The 21383-nt window shown below is 35.6% G+C and overlaps 1 protein-coding gene across 1 annotated transcript in view; it reads right to left on the bottom strand.

Moving 5' to 3' along the window:
- Positions 1–21383, bottom strand: part of LOC149786548 (mitogen-activated protein kinase kinase kinase 15-like) — a 107493-nt gene that overhangs the window by 35895 nt on the left and 50215 nt on the right. The window contains exons 3-4 of the mRNA XM_089977047.1: positions 10226–10448; positions 6685–6866 (exon numbers count right to left, since the gene is read on the bottom strand). Of these exons, the coding sequence (XP_089833173.1) occupies positions 6685–6866; positions 10226–10291 (248 nt within the window). The 5' untranslated portion in view covers positions 10292–10448. The remainder of the gene's footprint in view (positions 1–6684; positions 6867–10225; positions 10449–21383) is intronic.

The following is a 21383-nucleotide window of genomic DNA, read 5'->3' on the forward strand; positions in this document are numbered from 1 at the left end:
AAACTATTAAGCTTGTTTTTATTGTTTTGCACCCTAGCAATTAGTTACACACCCAACACCAGAAGGAATGTCAGCTTACTTGTTTGATGGCTTCAAGCACAGCATTGATAGTAACCACACTGAATAAAACTTGCCTCTAAGCTACCTCATTTGTTAAGCTGCAGCAGAAATACATTACTATGTTGCAGTAATCCGATAACCATAGTAACTCCAGCTTTATGTGTAAGTTGTCTATTTTAATAGACTAGCAAGGCAGTCTTGTACTATACATACACCATTAAACCACCTGAATTCATCACAGAGAAAAGCGAACTCTTATGGTGCTGTCTTGTTGCTATCATTGATCAAATCGGGTGAGGATTGTTTGAAATGAACAGGTCAGCTTTTAACTGAGTTTGACGTTAAGACAGTTAAAACACATTTCACAGTTTATTGGTACACAAATACCAACAACCTCATTTTTTTTCCAGTACAGAGACATATTTTGCTTGTAAAAACCACCATATACCAGCATAATAGAATCTCTGATATGCCACAATGACTCATTCGAGAATGTCTTTGAATAAGTTCCCAGGGATGGTCCTGGATTTTAAAAAGCTGTCGCCAAAAAAATCGCCAACCTCAATATTTTGTCGCCAATTTTCAAAAAGTGGCGCCAGAACAAGTAGTGTACATTTTTCCAAGTGTTAATTTAGTCTATTAATGTAACAGGCAATGAAAATTACAAAAGATGGGTTACTTAATTCTTTAATTACAACAAGCATTAACAAAATGTTACAAAGTGTTACATGAAGATCCGTCGCAATTTTAGGGCTGCCCACTTGTTGAATGCAGTTTCAAAGTCTAATTTTTCAGATCTGTACATGCTGATTCTCATGAAATTCTTGAGAGATGAGATGCAGAGTTTATTTCTGATGTCAGTTTTTATGAGGTTCATCTTACTGAATCCACGTTCACAGTCCACAGCACTGACAGGTGACACCAGTAGTCTATCAGCATCCCCCCCCCCTTATGGCTAGCTTAACAAAGCTTGTAGTGAATTGCTTCCTAAATCCCAAGAATGATCACTGAATGCTGTATAAATTTTCTCGACAAACAAAATAGGATCTACATTCCCACGAATGAAACTTACACGAATCAACACCTGGCAATATTGGACCGTATATATAAGCATAAATTCACACCCAATTTAGAGATTCTTTCACTCTTGTATTTTGAGAAATAAATAATTATTATTAATTATGCAAAACTGGTTGTTGTTTTTGTTTTGTGCTATTTCTTGTTTCGGAGTTTAAGTCTCAGCAGCTGTAACACGGATTGATGGCAAAAGGAAAAGATCAATGAGTAAAATGCTGCACTGGCGACAGACATAATTGTGATTGAGATTTTTCCATTTGCTTTGTATTTATACACAGTAGTCGGTACTTCAAAGGTTATCAGTTTTCTATGAAGGTTCAGCAAAACTATTGTACTGGTATATGTAACAAAAAAAAAAAACAGAAGATTTAGCCATTCAATTAATTGGATCTGTTCTATTCGCGTCTTCAGAAGTCGGTCAGTTGTAGGTATAGTTCGGTAGCATGATTGACTGTATCACAGCATACTCAGCCCAGATGTCGGCATAAGCAGATTATGATGTAACAATGCACTGTAAAGATGGGGTTGTCAATACGAACAAAGGATTGTTTGTGTAACAGATTGATTCCAATGCATTGCTTAGTCAAGTTTGTGGCTTCCTTTCGTTCTCCCTTTTAATTTATCCAGTCCAAATCTATGATTGTATGTACAAATTAAATAACCAAAAAGTTTGTCGCCAAAAAAATCGCCAGATGGGATATTTTTGTCGCCAATAAGGAAAAAAAATCGCAATTTGCGACATTGGCGAAGCCCAGGACTATCCCTGAGTTCCCATTAATCCCAAAGTAGTGTTTCAGTCCAAAAAGGCAATGAGTATTTTGTAATTCCAATGAATAATTTGAACAAATAATTCCTCAAGAGTTATATCCAAGCACAAACACTGATCATAAATGCACAAAGACTGATATGAAACAGGATGAATACATTTATTTATCAAACTTCCATGTATACATAAATTTCACATGACCTGTGGTGCAACAGACTGATCTGGAATTCCCAAATTTTGGATGAAAAATTGCACCAGATTGTCAAAAGTCTGCTTCCAGAACATTCTATACTCATAAACAAGGTTAGGTTTTAAACTCAGTTTTAGTTAAGATCTTTAAAAAAACGTGACAATAGTTGGGTAGGCAAAAAGGTCAAGCACATTATAAATTAAATATATGTAATAGCACTGAACCATACAACCCTTTCACAGTGCCTTAGGCTTGTACCACAATTCAACTCATCAAAGGAGTATCAACTTGTAAATACAGTGTGACCCCACTATAATATGGTAGTTGGGAACCATAGAACCCGACCGTGTTATAAGCAACCAAGTCAGTTAGTTGAACAAAATTATGCATGTACCCACAAAAAAAATTGTGAGGACGGGGTGTAGGTAATAAATGCAGGCGGTAAAATACATGCTTCATTGGCATAGTCACCATCTTAAACTGATGCATATTAAATGAGAAATACATTTGTAGTGAAAACAGATTTTTGTTGTTGTTGTGGGGTTTAACGCCATTTTTCAGCACATGGTAGGCTATGTATGGCGGCCAGTATTAATGGTGGCGGAAGAACCCGGGAAACCCCTGGGAAGAACCACCGACCCATGAGAAGCTACTGGCAAGCTTTCTTACATACCCACATTGGCCGAATCCTAGACTCAAACCCACACAGACAGAGGTGAGATGGCAGTGATCCGTAACGGAGAGCGCTATGGACCACTCGGGGCCCCAGTGAAAACATAGAAGACATATATAATAGTATACTTTATTTAGAGAACCACAAATTGGTACATATATGTGAATACTGTTTATATATACATGTTTAATGTATAGGATGAATAGTATCAACATCGTGTACTCACCCGCGAACCTCATCATATGCACTGAATCCACAATACAAGTGATTTCCATAGAAAATATGCACATACACAGAGCTTTAAAATATTCAATAATTTTGTTACAGGTCATATTGGTCTGAATTCATTGGAAAAATATAGCACAATCACGTAATGAATGACGAAGCACATTTACTTTTCAGCATGTCCCAAGTCGGTAAAAGTTAGTTTGCGTTTTAAGCCGCTGTTGGTAGCGTTTGTAAGCATAAACTATTTCCCTACAAAAAGAAAACTTTCACGGCACAGTTAATGTGTTCCAGTCACATTGGAAAATGCAAAAATCCATCAGATTCCATCACTTTTATTTAAGTTTGGTACTGACTTCCTTGGATGAAAAGTTCTTTGTTTTTATTGAAAGATTGTAGTCGGCTTTCTTTGATGAAGGGTACATGCGTAATTGAAGTCACTGCTAAAGGGCAGCTTTGGAGAACCAAGCAAATGCCCATTTTTTATTGCGGCGGCAACATCAAATATTTGTACTGCATGATTGAGACTGATTTTTTTCTTCCATTTGCTGAGTGCGTTTTCATAACAAGCGGTACTTCAAAGGTAATCAGTTTCCTTTGAAATTTCAGCAAACTATTTTATCTGAGTACATTTTTAATAAGGAATTGGCTGTTGTTTGGACTATTCTAGTGACTGTCCCTCCATGCCTATTGAATAAAACAATAAGTAAGATTTTTTAAAAACAAATTTTAGCACCGGATGCTGCCTTCCACGCATGTGTCTGAAAACTAATAAAGGGCCAACAGACGATAGAGATGCAGGTGTTCTGGTCTGATGACAGGGATTATTACAGAAAATGTGAGTGTTCTGAAGGATTTAATTCTGAGTAAATAGAAGAGGAATTTTACTTACCATCAACATACAAATGTCAGTCTTTGTAAATATATTAATTACTAGTAAGCAGCGAAAATGTGATGAAAGATAGATTACGAGATAATACCTCGTCTGGTTGATCTCTGTTACCAGAAATGTCGACAACAAAAAAGCGGATATTTCACAACATACAGTACTCATGCTAGATGTCATGATAAGCGAATTATAATACAACAATGCATTGTTTAGACGGTTTGTCAATACGGACAAAGAATTTGTACAGTTCTCATGCTAGATGTCATGATAAGTGGATTACAGTACTCATGCTAGATGTCATGATAAGCGAATTATAATACAACAATGCATTGTTTAGACGGTTTGTCAATACAGACAAAGAATTTGTACAGTACTCATGCTAGATGTCATGATAAGTGGATTACAATATAACAATGTACTGTTTAGATGGTTTGTCAATAAGGACAAAGAATTTGTTTATGCAATAATAGATAAATTTTAGTGCATTTTATATCCAGTTTGAGGCTTCCTTTCACAGGGCCTCTGAATTTCTGCACTCCAAACCAATGGTTGTATATTAATGTTTAACCCTTTAAGCCCTGATCCCGTCTGTAGGCGTGATCCGGTTTCTGCATTCAATGGCCGATCCCGCCTGTAGTCGTGATTTTTTTACTGCATTCAATGGCCGATCCCGTCTCCAAGCGTGATGAATGTGTGTTAGATTCAAAGTCTCTGATTGGTTAGAAATCGGTTTATTCCAAGAACTAACAACTATTAAACCAATCAGAAATGATTTTACTTTCATTTGCGGAAATTTGAATTCTTCAGAAGCTAAGGGCTCCTGTTTTGAAAGCGGTTTAACTACACGTGTTCTGGTCAAGAAAAATCATAAATGATGGCGGACGTAAGAGTGATTTTTGATGAGAGCAAAAATGAGGAGTTTCTCGGGTTTGATCTTGAAAATACTGAGCAAGCTGAGGAAAGATATGTTTGGCAGTTGGATATTTGTGAGATTTCAAATCGGACATAGAGGTTTCTGAGATTGAATCATCCGAAGATGATGATGCTGACAGCGATGATGATCGAGTTCTTGCAGATAAACGTTGCACATAATTTTGTAAATTCTGTATAAATAAGTCATGAAAGACTTGGACAAATAGGGAAAAAAAAATACATCACTGTGTAGACAAATTCATTTGCAATAAATGGTGAAACTTTCTTGGAGTTTAATTGGATATAAGCAGAGAAATTAAGGTAAGAGTGAATGCATGTGCACGATGTTTACAAAATTTTTCAAACAGGTAAAAACTCTGAGGCACACGCAGCTAGACACAGCTTAGCGCAGCTGGGGCATAGCAGCAGTGATACTGATAACGTGTCTTGGGCTGAATGAGTTAAACAGCCAACAACGTCGCCAATAAAAATAAATCGACACATGGTATGTTTTGCCGCCAATAAGGACAAACAATCCAAGTTTGCGACATTGGCGATGACCTACATGATCCCAGAATAAACTTTTTAAGAAAGAAAAAAACAACTGTTTTGTGCACGAGAAAAATACAAACAAAATTTCAGAAGCCATGCCATGATCATCTTGTATTATTCATATGTGATCTCTTCCCCAAAATGATAATAAGGTTTTTATGTATAAAGAACCAAGCAGACCAGCTGTTAAATAACAGTCCTTGTGCTCTCTAGGACTTGCACATGCTCCACTCTGTCTTCAAATTACACAGCTGTGGTTTTGTCAGAGTACGGAAACTTACTCCATCTATGGTCTCATTCAGGTGGACTTTGCACCTACGCTTTTTGGGTTGTATTTACAAAAATGGTATTTTCTCCGAACTAGTGCAACCAAAAAGCACTTTTCATAATTAGAATCATGAATTTGCTATTCATCAATTTTTTTATAAAAAAATTCCCTTTTAATACCATAAAAAGCAGCACATACCTTTGAAAGAAAGAAGTATATAAGGTGAACCTGAGAGATGGGGATTTATAACTTTGACATACCATCTATACTTATAAGTTGAATCCAAATGAACAGACCCTGCCCTGCTACCATAAACTGCACTGACTGATCTGAGTCTATGCAGTCTGTTAAGAACAATTTGGGGAATAAACAATGTAGACATAAATCTGCCTGGATGTATAATGCAATGGCAGATCAGAGTCTATGTCGTTTGCAGTTTGAGTCAACTTATAAGTTAGTATATGTGCTAGTCTACTGCATGAAAATAATATTAGTCCATCTTGTAAAAAGCATAAGTACCAACCATAGCTATATACACTGAAAATCTTAATGCAATTAATTAACATGCCCATTTTTCCTTTGTCTGACCCAATTCTGGTTTGATTCTATATGATTCCAAAATTAAAATGGGGCCCCAGGTGGCTGAGTGGTTTAAAGTGCTAGCCTTTACCAATCACTGCCATCTCACCTCTGACAGTGTGGGTTCAATTCTTGGGTTTGGCCAATGTGGGTATGGAAAAAAAAAGCTTACCGGTACCTTCCCATGGTTTGGTGGTTCTTCCCAAGATCTTCTTGGATTCTTCCACCACCAGTTATAGTGGCTGCTAAATAGCGTTAAACCCACAACAACAACAACAAAACTGCAACAGTTACATGATGACAGACAACAGTCACAAGCTTATTTTTAAACCCAGCTTCTCTGAATGTGATTCAGCTGAACCCAAAAATCTGAAAATCAATTCAATGGCAGATTTTATGTAACCTCCAATTAAAACCATTTTGTTTGGTTTCAAACTGATGCTGAAAGCTTTTGCAAATGAAATTAGTATAATAAAAATAAGGTGCAACTTACGTATTTTCTTCTGCCACATCATTAAAAGCCTTTTTCAGCTTGTTATAAATGGAGGGCCCAGTATCTGGGTTGATGCAGAGTTCAGTACCTCTTCTTGATGTGCTTGAGGCATCTATCACTGCACAAGTCCCCTCCGCATCCAGTTGGTACGGGAAAAAAGCCACATCCGCACCACAGGATAGCTGCAATAATGACAGAATTTTAAATTAATCATTCTCATAGCAAACTTTTATAAAGGATGTTCAGTCAAATTTGACTTGCTTGGTAGACATGTCAAACGTTTACAAAAAGTCAACTGGGTGCCCAACGATCCTAATGATCTGTTACCCGATCAAAGGGAAATTATATTAAATGCGAACCTGATCTGCTTTGTTGTAAGTTCAAACATGCCAACCCCTTGAGAGATATAAGCATAATTATTACTAATATGAAGGAAAAAAATGTAATCTGAGCATACAAATGAGTAATCTGTATATTACATGCCATAATTACAGAAAACCGTATGAAACAGGTATATTTATTTCTGCTACTTACCTGGATCTTCAGTTATGTAAATTATTGTCACAAAATGGCTAAATCCATGTGGATTAGTACGAGAAGACAGACACAATACAAAATGATAAGTTATTTATACACAACATTCACTTTAATCGGTCTACAACACAGGTTTAACTTTAGCTCAAAGGTCGTAAAGTCAAGTCCACAAATTCTGACTGCTCTATTATATCAATGTAGAATTCCTCTATCAAAATTTGTAAAGCACTACTGATTTGTCCTTTTCCTGATGCAACATGCTCTTCAGTTTAACAAGGTCCCTCTCCTCTAACATTTTTCAATCATATAACATCCAAGGGTCACATCGATAAAGCCATTTCACTTGATAATATTGGGCGCCATGTTTTTTCAATATAGATTGGTCTGCTACATGCGCGTTTATAAAACTATAGTTCATCTGTGACACATGGTTTCAAATTCAAGAAACCCGTCTGTTTTCTTCTAAACATGACATGTACAGTTAATAAGGAAAATAAGGAAACTGTTCGAGTCCACAGACAAATGATTGCACACGTCAACAATATGAAGATGATCAGTAGACAGAGGTCTATGATGGATCAGTGTCACATGACACGAGCCTCAATCTGTACGTTACAATATATAATCCTTCATCTGAACTTGGAAACCTTTTTTTTTACATGAACTAAATGGGTACACTATAGCTAATTTTATTAAATGGGTAATTATGAAAGGGCGGGTACCTGACCTGGTTACCCACTGACACCTTTACTTGCTGGTGTTCTGAATTAAGACATGTATTAAATCAATCTGTGGGACCATCAATGGATCAGTGGTTGTAGTTTTGAAATGAAAAATGTTATTCTCACAAGAAACAACACAAAACACATTTCTTTATATGAATAATATGGTCAGATAATCCCATAAACACTTTGTATAAACTCTTGTTTAATCCCTATCTTACACACTTAAAGGAAATAACAAAGTCTTGTCTAGCAAAGGGACATCATGCCACAGACATGTAGCATCAAGTCCCATCCAGTCCCATTATCCTGACAACAGGCTGACCAGTCCTAACAGTAACCTCTTAATGCTGAGCACTAAGTGGGGCAGCTGTGAGTACCATTTTTGTAAGTCTTTGGTATGACTCAGCCAGGGTTCGAATCAGCAATCTCCCACATCTGACGCAGATGCTCCAACCACTAGGACACAAGAGTGGACCCTCAATAAGTACATGCACAATCACAATTCTTTGTTGTGTACCATACTGGCATGTGGTTTAATGGCTAAACAAATTACACACATGGAAGGTTAACATTTCCCTGACAGATCAGACACAGGATTAAATGTCTTAGATTAATGATAACATGAACTGTAATGATAATTCTGATAAAATATAGCCATGTTTCTTGTCAGGGTTGGCAAATTTATGAGAGGCTGATGGACAACAAGTCACCATAAAAATGGAAACATCTTTTTTTGTTGACCTCAAATAGATTCTACACAAGTGTAAACTTTTGTGGCACTTTCCATTTGCAGGACTGATAGTGAATAAGAAGACAATGTGCAATTAGAACAATAAGACGGCAAAGGTTTCCAAAAAAGTTGATTATAGCAATCTTGGTACATCTGCAATCATTTTCATGGAAACCAGAAAAATGTGCTGGGCATACAAAATTTTAAAATCACACTGCCATGGTATAACAATGGATTTTCTAAATTTGTCCACCTCAATATAATAATAATGTTGTCACTTATATTCTATCCAATATATGACTGTTTGCTGGTGATCTTTTGCTACCAATAATGGTTAAAGACCCAACCCTGACAACTGGTTTTCTTAACTAAGACATATATAAAAAAAATCAACTTGTGGGCTGTTAGTTTGTTTTATTAGAAATAAAACTGAATCAATGTCCATATCCAGAAAATCTCAAAGGAACATAACCCATGACTTTTAAAGAAAGACATGTTTTACTAGAAATGTCACTTCCCGTAAACAGTTGAGTCTATAAACAGATACACAAAATAAGGAAAAGGTTAGATATACTAAAAAATCTGATATTTTAACTTAAGAGAATTCATTTGAGCTTCTTTATTTTGCCTTGATGAGCAGATTAAATTACAATATCAATGAAGTATCCTATACATTTTCCCCTGGTATAAAGTTTTCATGTCAACTGATCCTTCAACCAACTTGTGACTGACAATGAGCTTGAAGCTTGCTAAAACATCTTTGAGTGTATATTTAAATTTTTTAAAAACTGTCTTGTTCATAAATCATATCTAATTACAGCAAAACTTTAAAAAATTGATCATCAATCACTCTAACTGACTACATCACTCCAATGAAATCTATGATCTTATTATAAAGCCCCCTCTTGCCTGCAACCTCATAAAACTCCAAACAACCAAAATCTTTCACAATGATTTTGAGTCCACAGCTCTGTATGTTGTTGAAATTCTATTGTACATAAAATTCAACCAGATAAGCTGGTATGTATGTATCGAGTTTATTCACACTGCAGCACAATCCAGACTATCCTAAATATAGTAAGGTAAATTATCCAAAATGAACAAGGCACACCATAAATACCTGCTTATAAGTCAAGTCAATCTGCAAATAACCAAGATACTGATCTGCCATATCATAATGTGCATGCAGATCAGGGTGTATGTTGCTTTTCTACTAATTATGCCAAACTGCACAGACCCAGATCTGCTGGCATATTATGTGATGCCAGATCTGGGTCTGTGCAGTTTGTAGTTGGACTAGTCTTATAAGAGAATACATACAGTACAAAACAAAGATGAAGCCAAGAAAAGGTTAAAATCCTTAAAATGCAAACTTTTATATATAAACTGTGGGGTTTCTTAAAGAAAAGTCTATAACTCTCTTAGAGCTGGAATATCATTACTGAATTCATCCTGGGACAAAATGGTTGCCTCTGTTACTTGCTTCATACAATATGCCTATTCTACATTGCTAGGTTTTAACCACATACTAGCAAGGTACACATATGCTTACCTTCATAGAAATCGTGGCCTCTGGGTCACTATCGTAAAAGATTATGATGTTATTTTTCATCTCCATACTTTCCCGCACACCTAAGTGATAGAAAAGGGAGGACTACTGGACAGTAACTAACATGTCAACCACCACCACATCTGCATTGTAGAACGTGTCCAACACTGCCAGTTCTCCAAAGTCCAGCTTTTGGAAGATAACCTACTCATGCTTAGCATCCATGCTGCAATAAATAATGTACAGTGAAGATCTGAACTGGACTTGGGTTATAACCAAATATATACAGAAGGCTGATGGACCTATGGAAGTTGTTTTTAAAAATTATATATATACATTCTCGTATAATGCACCAGGTCTGTCTATGCAGTTTGTTAGTGGTAATCAGTAGAACAAACAACACAGACCCTAATTTGCTTTCACATTATGCAACAACAGATCAGGGTCTATACTGTCTCCAGTTGGAATCAACTTAAAAGTGAGTATATCTGTTAAGAGAATGATGGTTTTCCATTATATTATTGAAACTCCCACATACTTGTCGACATTTATTCGCGTTAGTTGTAATTTGATAAACCCCCTGCTTTGGAATAAAGCAAATGCATTTCTCTGTTTTTGTCAACACAGCATAGCATGTGAGGACACATTTGTTATTTTGTGGGGGAGAGCATTGGCAGTCTGCTGACTATTTATGCCGCTAATCTGCTGAAAGTTAAAATTTTATGAAATTTACTAAATCGAAAAAACTGATTTTCTGTAATAAACATTGCATCTCAAGGAACAATGAAATTCTTACATAAAATAAACCTACATTAACTTTAATTTGTGAAAGTTTTGTATGTCAATCAATTACTAAGTAATAACATATCAAGAAATTTAATTTGAATGCATTTCAATTTTAGGAGTATCAAATCTTACCATAAAATCTGACCAATCCAAAAGTTGCTATTTAACATTTGAATAAATTTTCTAAGTCAGGACTGACATTTACTGTAGAATCATTATTTTCATTGGGTACTAATTCTGGGGGATTTGTTGTTGCCTTGAACCATGAATTTAAAGACCAAATGAAAAATTAGCAGCATATGACAAAGCCCCCAACCCCAAACCTTGTTATTTTCTTACAATGGTTCATTCCTAGAGATCTAGAATGCTATTTGATAATTCAGCATCATTTCTGTAATCTGGTATAAAAAACATCAGCATGTTTGTTTCATTATAATATTTAAAAAAAGAAAAAGATTTTCATAAATGTTGTGAGACAGGGTTCAATACATTCAGGGTGTAATGAATGAACAGCATTAAAATACAAAAGTCATTCAAGCATGCTAAATGGGTCACTTTGGTATGGTTTTGTTACGGCCAAGTTATTGTCCTTGAAATGCATCGACATAACAGATTTCATGTGTTGCTAAAAAAGGACCCAAAATAACGAGCATAACAAATGAATAATTTTTACATGTGAAATATGTCCATGAAACAATGAATTGAAGAAGTATATATACACACATATGTGCTAATGAATAAACACATAAAATGGACAAAGTGTTATATCCCATTCCAACTATGTGATTGACAGGGTGATCAGTGGAAATAGTGAAAAAGATTAGTGTCTACTATATACAGTATAATGTGTAACTCACATAGGTTATGTATTTGCTCTGCATCATTTTTTGCAGCTATAGTATCATTTTGATGAATGTGATTAAACACATCTTTAAATGGCATTTATTCACATAACACCTCTCCCTAGATAACTCGCGCACACTGGGGTCCACAAACATAGACCACACTACAAGAGACGCAAGAGTTACAGAGGGAACTCTAAATGTTGAAAACAATTGCTGTCACATCGAGAAAACCGGGGGTGGGGGTAGCATGAGGGAACGAGCTGTTCAATGACTGAATCCTCGTTTTACAATCTGTCGAATAATAAATTTTAATAACACACTTTTCCTAACGAAGTTGTTCGTTATTCCATTAATGTTTTCAACCTCAAAGTCAGTTAACCAACCCATCCATAAACATGGTCACATTTTAGACTGGATTCTTCATAGACCTGATGATAATATTCTACGGTCCTCCCTGGTATCCCACCTACTTGCATCAGACCACCTCTGCATTATATGCCATCTTGACGTATCAGTCCCTAACCCTCCCCATTTATTTGCTACTAAGAGAAACCTCCGTATGATAAATAGAACCAAACTAATGCATGACATCCAAGCAAACCTAACAACTTACTTACTTCCTACAGCAGAACAACTTGATAACTGCCTGCATTCATTGCTTAGCAAACATGCCCCAGCCACCAAGTGCAGAAGTGTTCTTCATGGTATAGCAGTGTTAGGGACCAGCTTTGCACTGCTAAAAGAAACCGCCGTAAAGCTGAGAGGCTTTGGCTTTCCACCAGACTCACTATTCATAAGCAAATCTATGAAGCTGCTAAAAAGAAAGCCACATAGTCCATGCAGCGAAATCAGCCCACTATAGTACTAAGATCATGGAAACTTCCAGCTGCGAAGAGTTCTTCGAGATTACTAACAAGCTAATGTCAAGGAACAAATGTACACCACTTCCAGTCGACCTTCTGGACCTGTTTGCAAATTTCTTCCGTGACAAAGTACAAACCATTAGAGATAAGCTTGACAACACAATTTCAATTGACTTGTCATCACCATACAGTTGGGATACAGAATTTCAGTGGCAACCATTAGCAGCATTTGAACCTGTTTATGGATTTAGTATGTACAGTCATGATGAAGAGTGCACCAAAGTCATGTGAACTTGATCCAATTCCAACATCACTGCTGCCTGAGTGCTCAGATCCAGTATTGCCTTCACTAACTGATGTTATTAATACCTCTCTCATCCTGGGAATTCCCATAATTTTTCAAAACTGCCATTGTAAAGCCTCTGCTGAAGAAACCAACACTCGACCATAATGATTTAAAGAACTACCTCCCAGTTTCTAATCTCCCATTCATATAAAAAATCTTAGAAAAGGATGTTCTATCCCAGCTTGTATCTCATCAAATTCAAACAGTCTTTTTAGCAATGTACAATCTGCATATCGCCCTTGCCACAGTGCTGAAACTGCTCTTCTAAAAGTAGTTAATGACATTCTCTCTACTATGGATAGTGGAAAGATTACAGTCTTCACTCTCCTTGATTTGTCTGCAGCATATGACACAACAGACCATGATATATTACTTTACCATCTCCAGCATTTATTTGGCATTCATGATACAGCCTTAATGTGTTCAAGTCCTATTTGGTCAACATGACACAAATTGTGTCTGCAAATGGAATACACTCCAGCCCAGTTAATCTATGTTGTGGTGTTCTTCGACTTGCTCTTTTCATTCTATACACTCAGCTGCTCTCAAGTGTCATAGATCATCATCCAGTGTCTCACCAACTGTATGCTGATGACACCCAAATATACAAATCCAGCCACCCAACTGAAGTTGATGCTACCATCCAAGGTGTAGAGAGGTGCATTTCTGATGTGAAATCATGGATGACAAGTAACAAGCTGCAGATAAATGATGATAAAACTGAGGCCATTCTGATCAAAACAAAAAGACTTTGTCATTCATATCCTTTACTCCAAACAATACATATCAGCAACACCAACAATAAATTCACACGGTCAGTGTCAAACCTATGTGCTACTCTGGACAATACTCTCACAGTGCACCAACATGTCATGAACATATGCAAGGCTACATATCTTGAGCTGAGACGCATCAGCTCCATTTGCAAATATATTTCAGATGATGATACTAAAACACTTGTGTGTTCATTAGTACTTTCAAGACTGGACTATTGTAACTCAGTTCTGTCTGGTTCATCTCAATATCTACTCCAGGAACTTCAAAACACAGCTGCTTGGATCATCCTTAGAGTATCACGATCAGAGCACACCTCCTCACTGCTCTGTACCCTATACTGGCTATCCATTTGATCCAGAATCAGACACAACATTTCTTCTCCATGCTATGTTTCACTGACTGACTCCAGTCCAACATACCTATTCGACCTCACCCATGTGTAGATCAGCAAGATACTTACACTCCTTTTCTGACAATTGTATACTCATTATTCCCACTATGAAAACGAAGTCATATGGACAGTGTTCTTTTGCATACCAAGGCCCAGCAACGTGGAATAAATTGCCCACTGAACTTAAACACAAAGACACAGTGATAACATTCAAGAGTGCTCATATAACTCACATATTTCAACTGCAAGAACAAACTTAATGACCTAATAATGTTTCCTACCTTCAATATTTTCAGCATGTTTTTTATGTTTTCCAATTTCATGATGTTTCTTTTTTGTAATCATAGCATTACATATGCTTTTTATGTTATAGGTATTGTCTAATGTTGTAAAGAGCTAAGAGCATCTAAAGATTAGGCGCTATACAAAGTCCTCATTATTATTATTATAAATAACATTTATTTTCAAAATGTCCAACATAGGAAGAATTGTTCCAAATGGTTTAAAGTACACAAAAAATCTGTGTATTACGTAACTGCTTTTTATCTTTCTTGTTCCCATAGTGGTATTTAATCGTATCCTGCCAAACCGAAGTCCACAGAGCAGGGAACAGAATAAGACTAACTGTTGATAAAACAACAAACAAGATTCCTTTTCTTACAAAAACACACAGCATTTATTTTGCAAGACAATTGTCTACGTTGAAACTCAATTTTTGTATTGCTCAATTAGTGCAATACTGATGTCGTGATTTCATTGGTAGTAATAATGAAACTTCTTATCATCCTTGTGGATATCTCTAAGTGCCAGTTCAAGAATTCTCTGAAACTCGCTTGCCCACAATGGTCCATATCTGTGAAATCAGTCTTTATTTTACGAAGTATTCAGTTCACTTGTCTGCCTTGTTATCTTTGATCACAGTTATGAAAGAGTCGGTTAATTTAAGGTAGTTTATGTTACATACACAATGACATTTATAATAGTGTTGAAATGATCAAATGAAGTGAGTTCACCTGACATATGACCTGGACTGCTAGATTCTAAGTTTGTAGGATTTTTGTGCCTTTTAACTTTTCTTTTATCCCAGCCTCCTTTATTTGATTCAAAAGATATAATTAACGTGATAATACAAAGAAGGCCAGTTTTTAATTCAGTGCAACAATACAAAAATACTTTCGCAAGTCAGTTATCAAAACATGGTCGGCATTTAATTAGATTCTCAGAAAAACGCTCGCAGACATAGCTGTTACAGTAAATTTATGCATTTTACATTTAATTACAAGAGGACACATTGCATTGATGACGATTACACTTAAAAGGAACTAAAAGACAGAACTAGAATACAAATTTCAATTGATAAAAAATGTATTTAATTTATTTTTATTTATTGAAGTACTGCCTTCACTCGGCGTGACATTTTCATTGTTCAAAATTTCCTTACATATCGTTAATTGAGGTGTACTAGGAATGTCGTTTGGAAAGAAAATGTAAAAAAATTGTATGATCAAAGTGTTGATTAAAATGTCCAGGTCATATCTACCGTTTTTGACGATATAATGAGCGATACATCAAAGATTTTGTTACCAATTTTGATCGGAATTTGCTTGAAGTTTAACAGATAGGCATCAATTCTGGGGGTATTTTCTGGTTTAATAAATGGGATCCACGCCTGAACCTGCATTATAAGCGGGTTCACGATTTAACAGGGCATGAGTTATCGAGGGAGTGGAGTATTTTGGTCCTTGTCCATCAAAGTTCCATTGAAGATTATTGTATAAATTCCTTGAGAAATGCTGAACAGCAAATTCAATGATAACATATGTCAACATTTTAGACAGTCACCCAAGGTGATCCTGTTTCAACTGGTTCTGTCATGCACTATGATGGGAAAGCACCTGCTGATGGGAAGAAGTTTTAGAACAAACATAAACAGAGATGCAACAATGTTGTCATTTATAAACAAAGCCTGGGGAAAAAAATAAACTGGAGGTAATTATGTAACTTCGTATATATATATATATATATATATATATATATATATATATATATATATATATATATATATACTATTATTTAAGGTGGGTCGTGGGCAGTTTTGTCGTCCTCAGACGGTTTCGTGGGCAGATAAAAGTTCGTGGGCAGATTTCCATCTGCCCACGAAGCACGTCGTCCTTTTCTGCACTCTTGCCACAAATATCAATAAAATAAATGCATATTTACGCTGCTGAATGTTAAATATTTGATAAATATTCATCTGCAAAATAAATAATTGCCTTTTTACCTATTTATTTCCATTTTTTCATTAATGAATTGAATTGAATAGCACAACTTGAGTTACCTCCCATTATGTACTAGTATATATTGCACCTTAAAAATAGATTGACCCGGAAGTAGTATGTTTCAAATTTACTGCCCATGATGACAGGGAGTCGTTACAAAGAAAATCAAGGGATGGGGTTCTAACCTGTAACAATATAATATGTTAATAGTGTTACAGGTTAGAACCCAAATCTGTTGATTTTCTTTGTAACGAGCCACTGTGCCCGTGATTATTATTGTGAGAGATCAAAACTGCCCGGGAACCAGGATGTGGAGTGAATAATCTGCCAATGTCGTCAACAAGCACCATACATATATACTATTTATTTTGATATCTAAGAAGTTTTCAATAATGCTAATTAGTAACATTATAATGAGTGAGCTGTTATATGTCTTTCGAAATACCTATTCACTATTGCTGGTCTTGAGCCCAAACTAAGAGGATTGTGGCTGTCATTAGAAATACAAGTGATACCATTTAATTAAATCCAGGCTTAGTAAGTTCATAACTTCACTTAAGTTCATATTATATGCTGCTGCATTTTCTTCTCTCAGTCTACCATTAACAACGACAACAAAAGAAAAATGGTGTTTACTCAGAATTTGTTCCTATATTTATCAAAAAATTTGTTTTGGAACAGATATTTTGTTGGAAAAGCTGAAAGAATAAAATTGGGGGAAAATCATGATGGTATAATAATACAATTGTTTACTTATAATAAAAGAATACTAGATTTAGTGTACAACATCCTTGCAATAATTAAATGGCATTGTGAATATGCAGAACCCCAATTCATTAATGTACATGTACTGTTTAAGGTACAAAACTGTTTTGCATACTTCATAACTTATTTCTCTAATAGTGCAAATAATAGGAGACAGAAGACATTTAGAAAGAATTAATTTGTCAAAATAAGTTAAATATCAAGATTAGTTTAATGGACTTTTGAAACTTTACTATTAAAGTAAAATTGCCTATTTTTGAGAGAAAAATCCTAATAGTAATACACGTAATTTTATTTCAATTAGCAGTAATGTAGAGGATGCTGATTTATTTATGAAATATACCATAAACGTGTGTTTCATGTTCATTACTCCAAAGTAAAATACCCAAGAACCACCTCAGAAAATCAGTAATGACATATTCACGTAAAACACAAAACACAATTCTAAAAAAGTGATGGAGATGCAGTTATCAGCTGTGAGTCACATAGCTAACACATGTTGAGTAGCAGACTGGATGATTGGTATGGAACGAATTGTATTTGCCTTGTCAGAATAGTTGGTAAAGATTTTAAGAGGACTTCCTGGTTGGAAAAAAGTGAATTGGAGAAATGTATTATTTTTTTCATCGTATGTGTCCTTGTTTCACTTCATTAATAATAATGATATGACTTTTGACAAATCTTTTTGTCCGAGTGACTCAATGCTGATAAGTGTAAAAAAATGTCGAGGCTGCGACAGATGTGTCCTCTGTAGAAATGGGTGTTTATTAAACTAGGTCAAAATTAGGTAGTGTAAAAATAGGAAGTGGAACAATACACAATATGGAAAACGCTCGCTGTGGAAGACATTGGGCGGACATACAGACACATCAAGATGTATTTAATAAGATTCATACACATATTATATACTATTGTATAGCTCTCCTTGTATGCTTCAGATTTATACTATAAACATTGAAGTTTGTGATACCGAGACAAACGGCAATGGAAGATGCACGTATCAAGGTTATGAAGATTGTTAAATTCACAAGCGATACAGAGTCAAATATACCAAAACTTTCATATCGCATTTTCTTACATTTCTACTATCACAGATCGATTTAGACTGATGCGAAACCTATCAATTTATATCAAATTTGTCAAAATCGGGGTTTATTTACTATTGTTATGAGTTATTCACCTGTATGGAAAACGATCGTATAGGAAGACATTAGGCGAAATGACAGACAAAGGAAGATATACTTAATAAAATACATGCACATACTATTTACAGTTGTACGGCTTTAATTATATGCTTTAGATATATAGCAATAGCATCGAAATATGTAGTACGATCGCAAAACGGCAATGGTAGATTCACGTAGTAAGGATATGCAGATCGGTAAAGTCGCACCCGATATTCAGTAAAAAGAACAAAACCTTCTATTTTGCATTTTCACACATGTCTATTGGCACAGATCGATTTAGTATGATTAGAAACATATCAATTAAAATCAAATTTATCATCTGATATCAAATGTGTCAAAACCGTTGTTTTTGCAATTGTTATGACTTATTCGCCCATATGAAAAACTTTCGTATAGGTCGGATCTAGGCGCACGGACAGACAAATAAAGACGTGCTTATTAAGATATATACACACATTTTATAATATTGTATAGTTTTAATTCTATACTTCAGATCTCTAATATTAGCATCGAAGTATGTGCTACAATCACAAAACGGGAAGGGTGTATTAAAGTAGCAAGCATATGAAGATCGGTAAAGTCGCACCCGATATTCCGTAAAAAGTGGAACTTTTTTATTTTGTATTTTCACACACGTCTATTGGCACAAATCGATTTAGGCAGATGAGAACCTATATATTAATATGAAATTTGTCAAAAGCTGTGTTTGTTTACTATTGGTATAAATTATTCACCTATATGGAAACCGTTCGGATAGGAAGGCATCGGGTGCACAAACAGACATATGAAACCGTACTTAATAAGATACATACACATATTATTTAATGTTGTACATCTTAAATTATATGCTTCAAATCTATAGTATTAGCATCCAAGTATGTGCTACTATCGCAAAACGGGAAGGGTAGATGCACATATCAAGGATATGAAGATCGGTAAAGTCGCAAGCAATAATGAGTCATAAATACCAACTTTTTATTATTAATTTTCTCGACTTTTTTTGGCACAGATCGATCTAAACTGATGAGAAACCTATACATTGATATTATATATGTCGAAATATATGGTTGTTTAAGACTGGTACAACTAATTTACCTATATGGAAAATCTTTGTGTTGGAAGGTATTTGGCGCACGGAAAGACAAATGAAGACGTACTTAATAATATATGTAAACATGTTATATGCTGTTGTTTAGCTTTAATTTTATGCTTGAAATCAGTAGTATTAGCATCGAAGTATGTTGTAACCCCCCTCCCCTTAGTACGCTACTGCAAGCAGACTTTGTCAAATGCTAAGAGACACTAATTGCTCGAAAATTATAATTTAAAAAATATTTATGTATTTATGGACTCGTATATTATAACCTTATAATGCGCCTTCATTTTCCATCAGGTAGGTCTCCAGGTCGAGTTGTCATGAAAAACAGGAACCAGTATCGTACATTCTTTACTAAGCGACTTCTCCGATGGTGCAATGTGTCTATAGAGCGTCCGCCTCGGATGCGAGGGGTCGCGTATTCAAACCCCGGCCGAATCATACTAAAGACATAAAAATGGTACTAGCAGCTGCCTCTTTTGGTGCCGATCATTAAGAGGTTAGTGTTCGGATTAGTCGGCCTGGTGTCAGGATAGTGTGACTGGGTGGGACAAGTTTGTCTTATGTCCGCTAAAATGCAAAAGCCTACTGAACCAAGTCGAACAGGTTACGTATTATACAACTTATTTTCGAGGTTTCAGCGCCCCCCCCCCCCCCTTAAATGCGTACATATATTATCAGTATACCTCCATGCTCAAGCCTATGCATTTGGGTTACCCCCCCCCCACCCCTCTATGCGTACATACTAAATGGACGGCCCCTAACCATTCATGAGATGGTATTGATTCAAATTTACGAGTGCGATTGTGATGTACGCATTTCCCTACACAAACACGGGATGGTATTATTCAACCGTACATGTCCACAAAACTATATATATTTATAGATATATGTATACAACCATGGTACATAAATTAGGTATCTAATTACATAATGACAGTGTAGTGGTTAGCAAATCTGAGAAATATACTTTTTTATTCAGACACCATGCCAAAAGGAAAGAACTAACTTACAGTTTACGCTGAACTAAATTAAATTTACTATTTTTGTTTCCAGCATGGTCGGAATATGTTTACATGTTTCATATTAGGAAACAATTTGCATTATGGCTAAGTATATCTAAGAAGGAAATAAGATGTTCTTACAAACTCTTATTTTGTTGGTGTATTGGTTACCTCTCAACATATGAACCATTCTTTGCCATCTCACGATTATAATCCGTATGTACTTAAGCGTTGTCTCATTTGTAGTGTTAATTTTTAAATGTATACTTTGCTTGTAAAATGATCCCACTTTATATAAATGTACAAACACCGCAATCGTGATGTGCTTACAGGAATACATTCTTCTGAGTTCTACTGAAGTCAGTTATTCAGTATAATTTGTAAAACGATATGGACTGATTGATAAAAGTGACTGTTTTCTTTACTTTGGTTTGTCGCAATATTTTTCTAACACAGTACTAATATACACTGGTCACACATGACGCCCCAAAGAAGCAGTTGTAGTTAATTCTTTTTTACCTGTAGTAATGGGATTTTTACAATATATGGCTGTGGCAGATGTACGTCGATTATCAGACAATGGTCGGCTTTTGCACTATTCGCTTATTTCCCTACTTCGAGTGCGGACTGATTGACCGTTAAGCAAAATCTCAATTAATCTCTGCGATTTATGTGCAACGTACGATATTGTCCCCAGTGTTTATTTAATTCCATCATCGTTTAACAAAACTTCTTTTCTTATCCTCTCTAAATCAACTTTTGTTGACCAAAGACAATACATTTTATAAGCAAGGCAGAACGCAAAATCACATTACCCATCCA

Source organism: Sinohyriopsis cumingii, chromosome 12 (assembly GCF_028554795.1).
Source record: "Sinohyriopsis cumingii isolate HCF-2022 chromosome 12, ASM2855479v2, whole genome shotgun sequence".
NCBI classification, from domain to species: Eukaryota; Metazoa; Mollusca; class Bivalvia; order Unionida; family Unionidae; genus Sinohyriopsis; species Sinohyriopsis cumingii.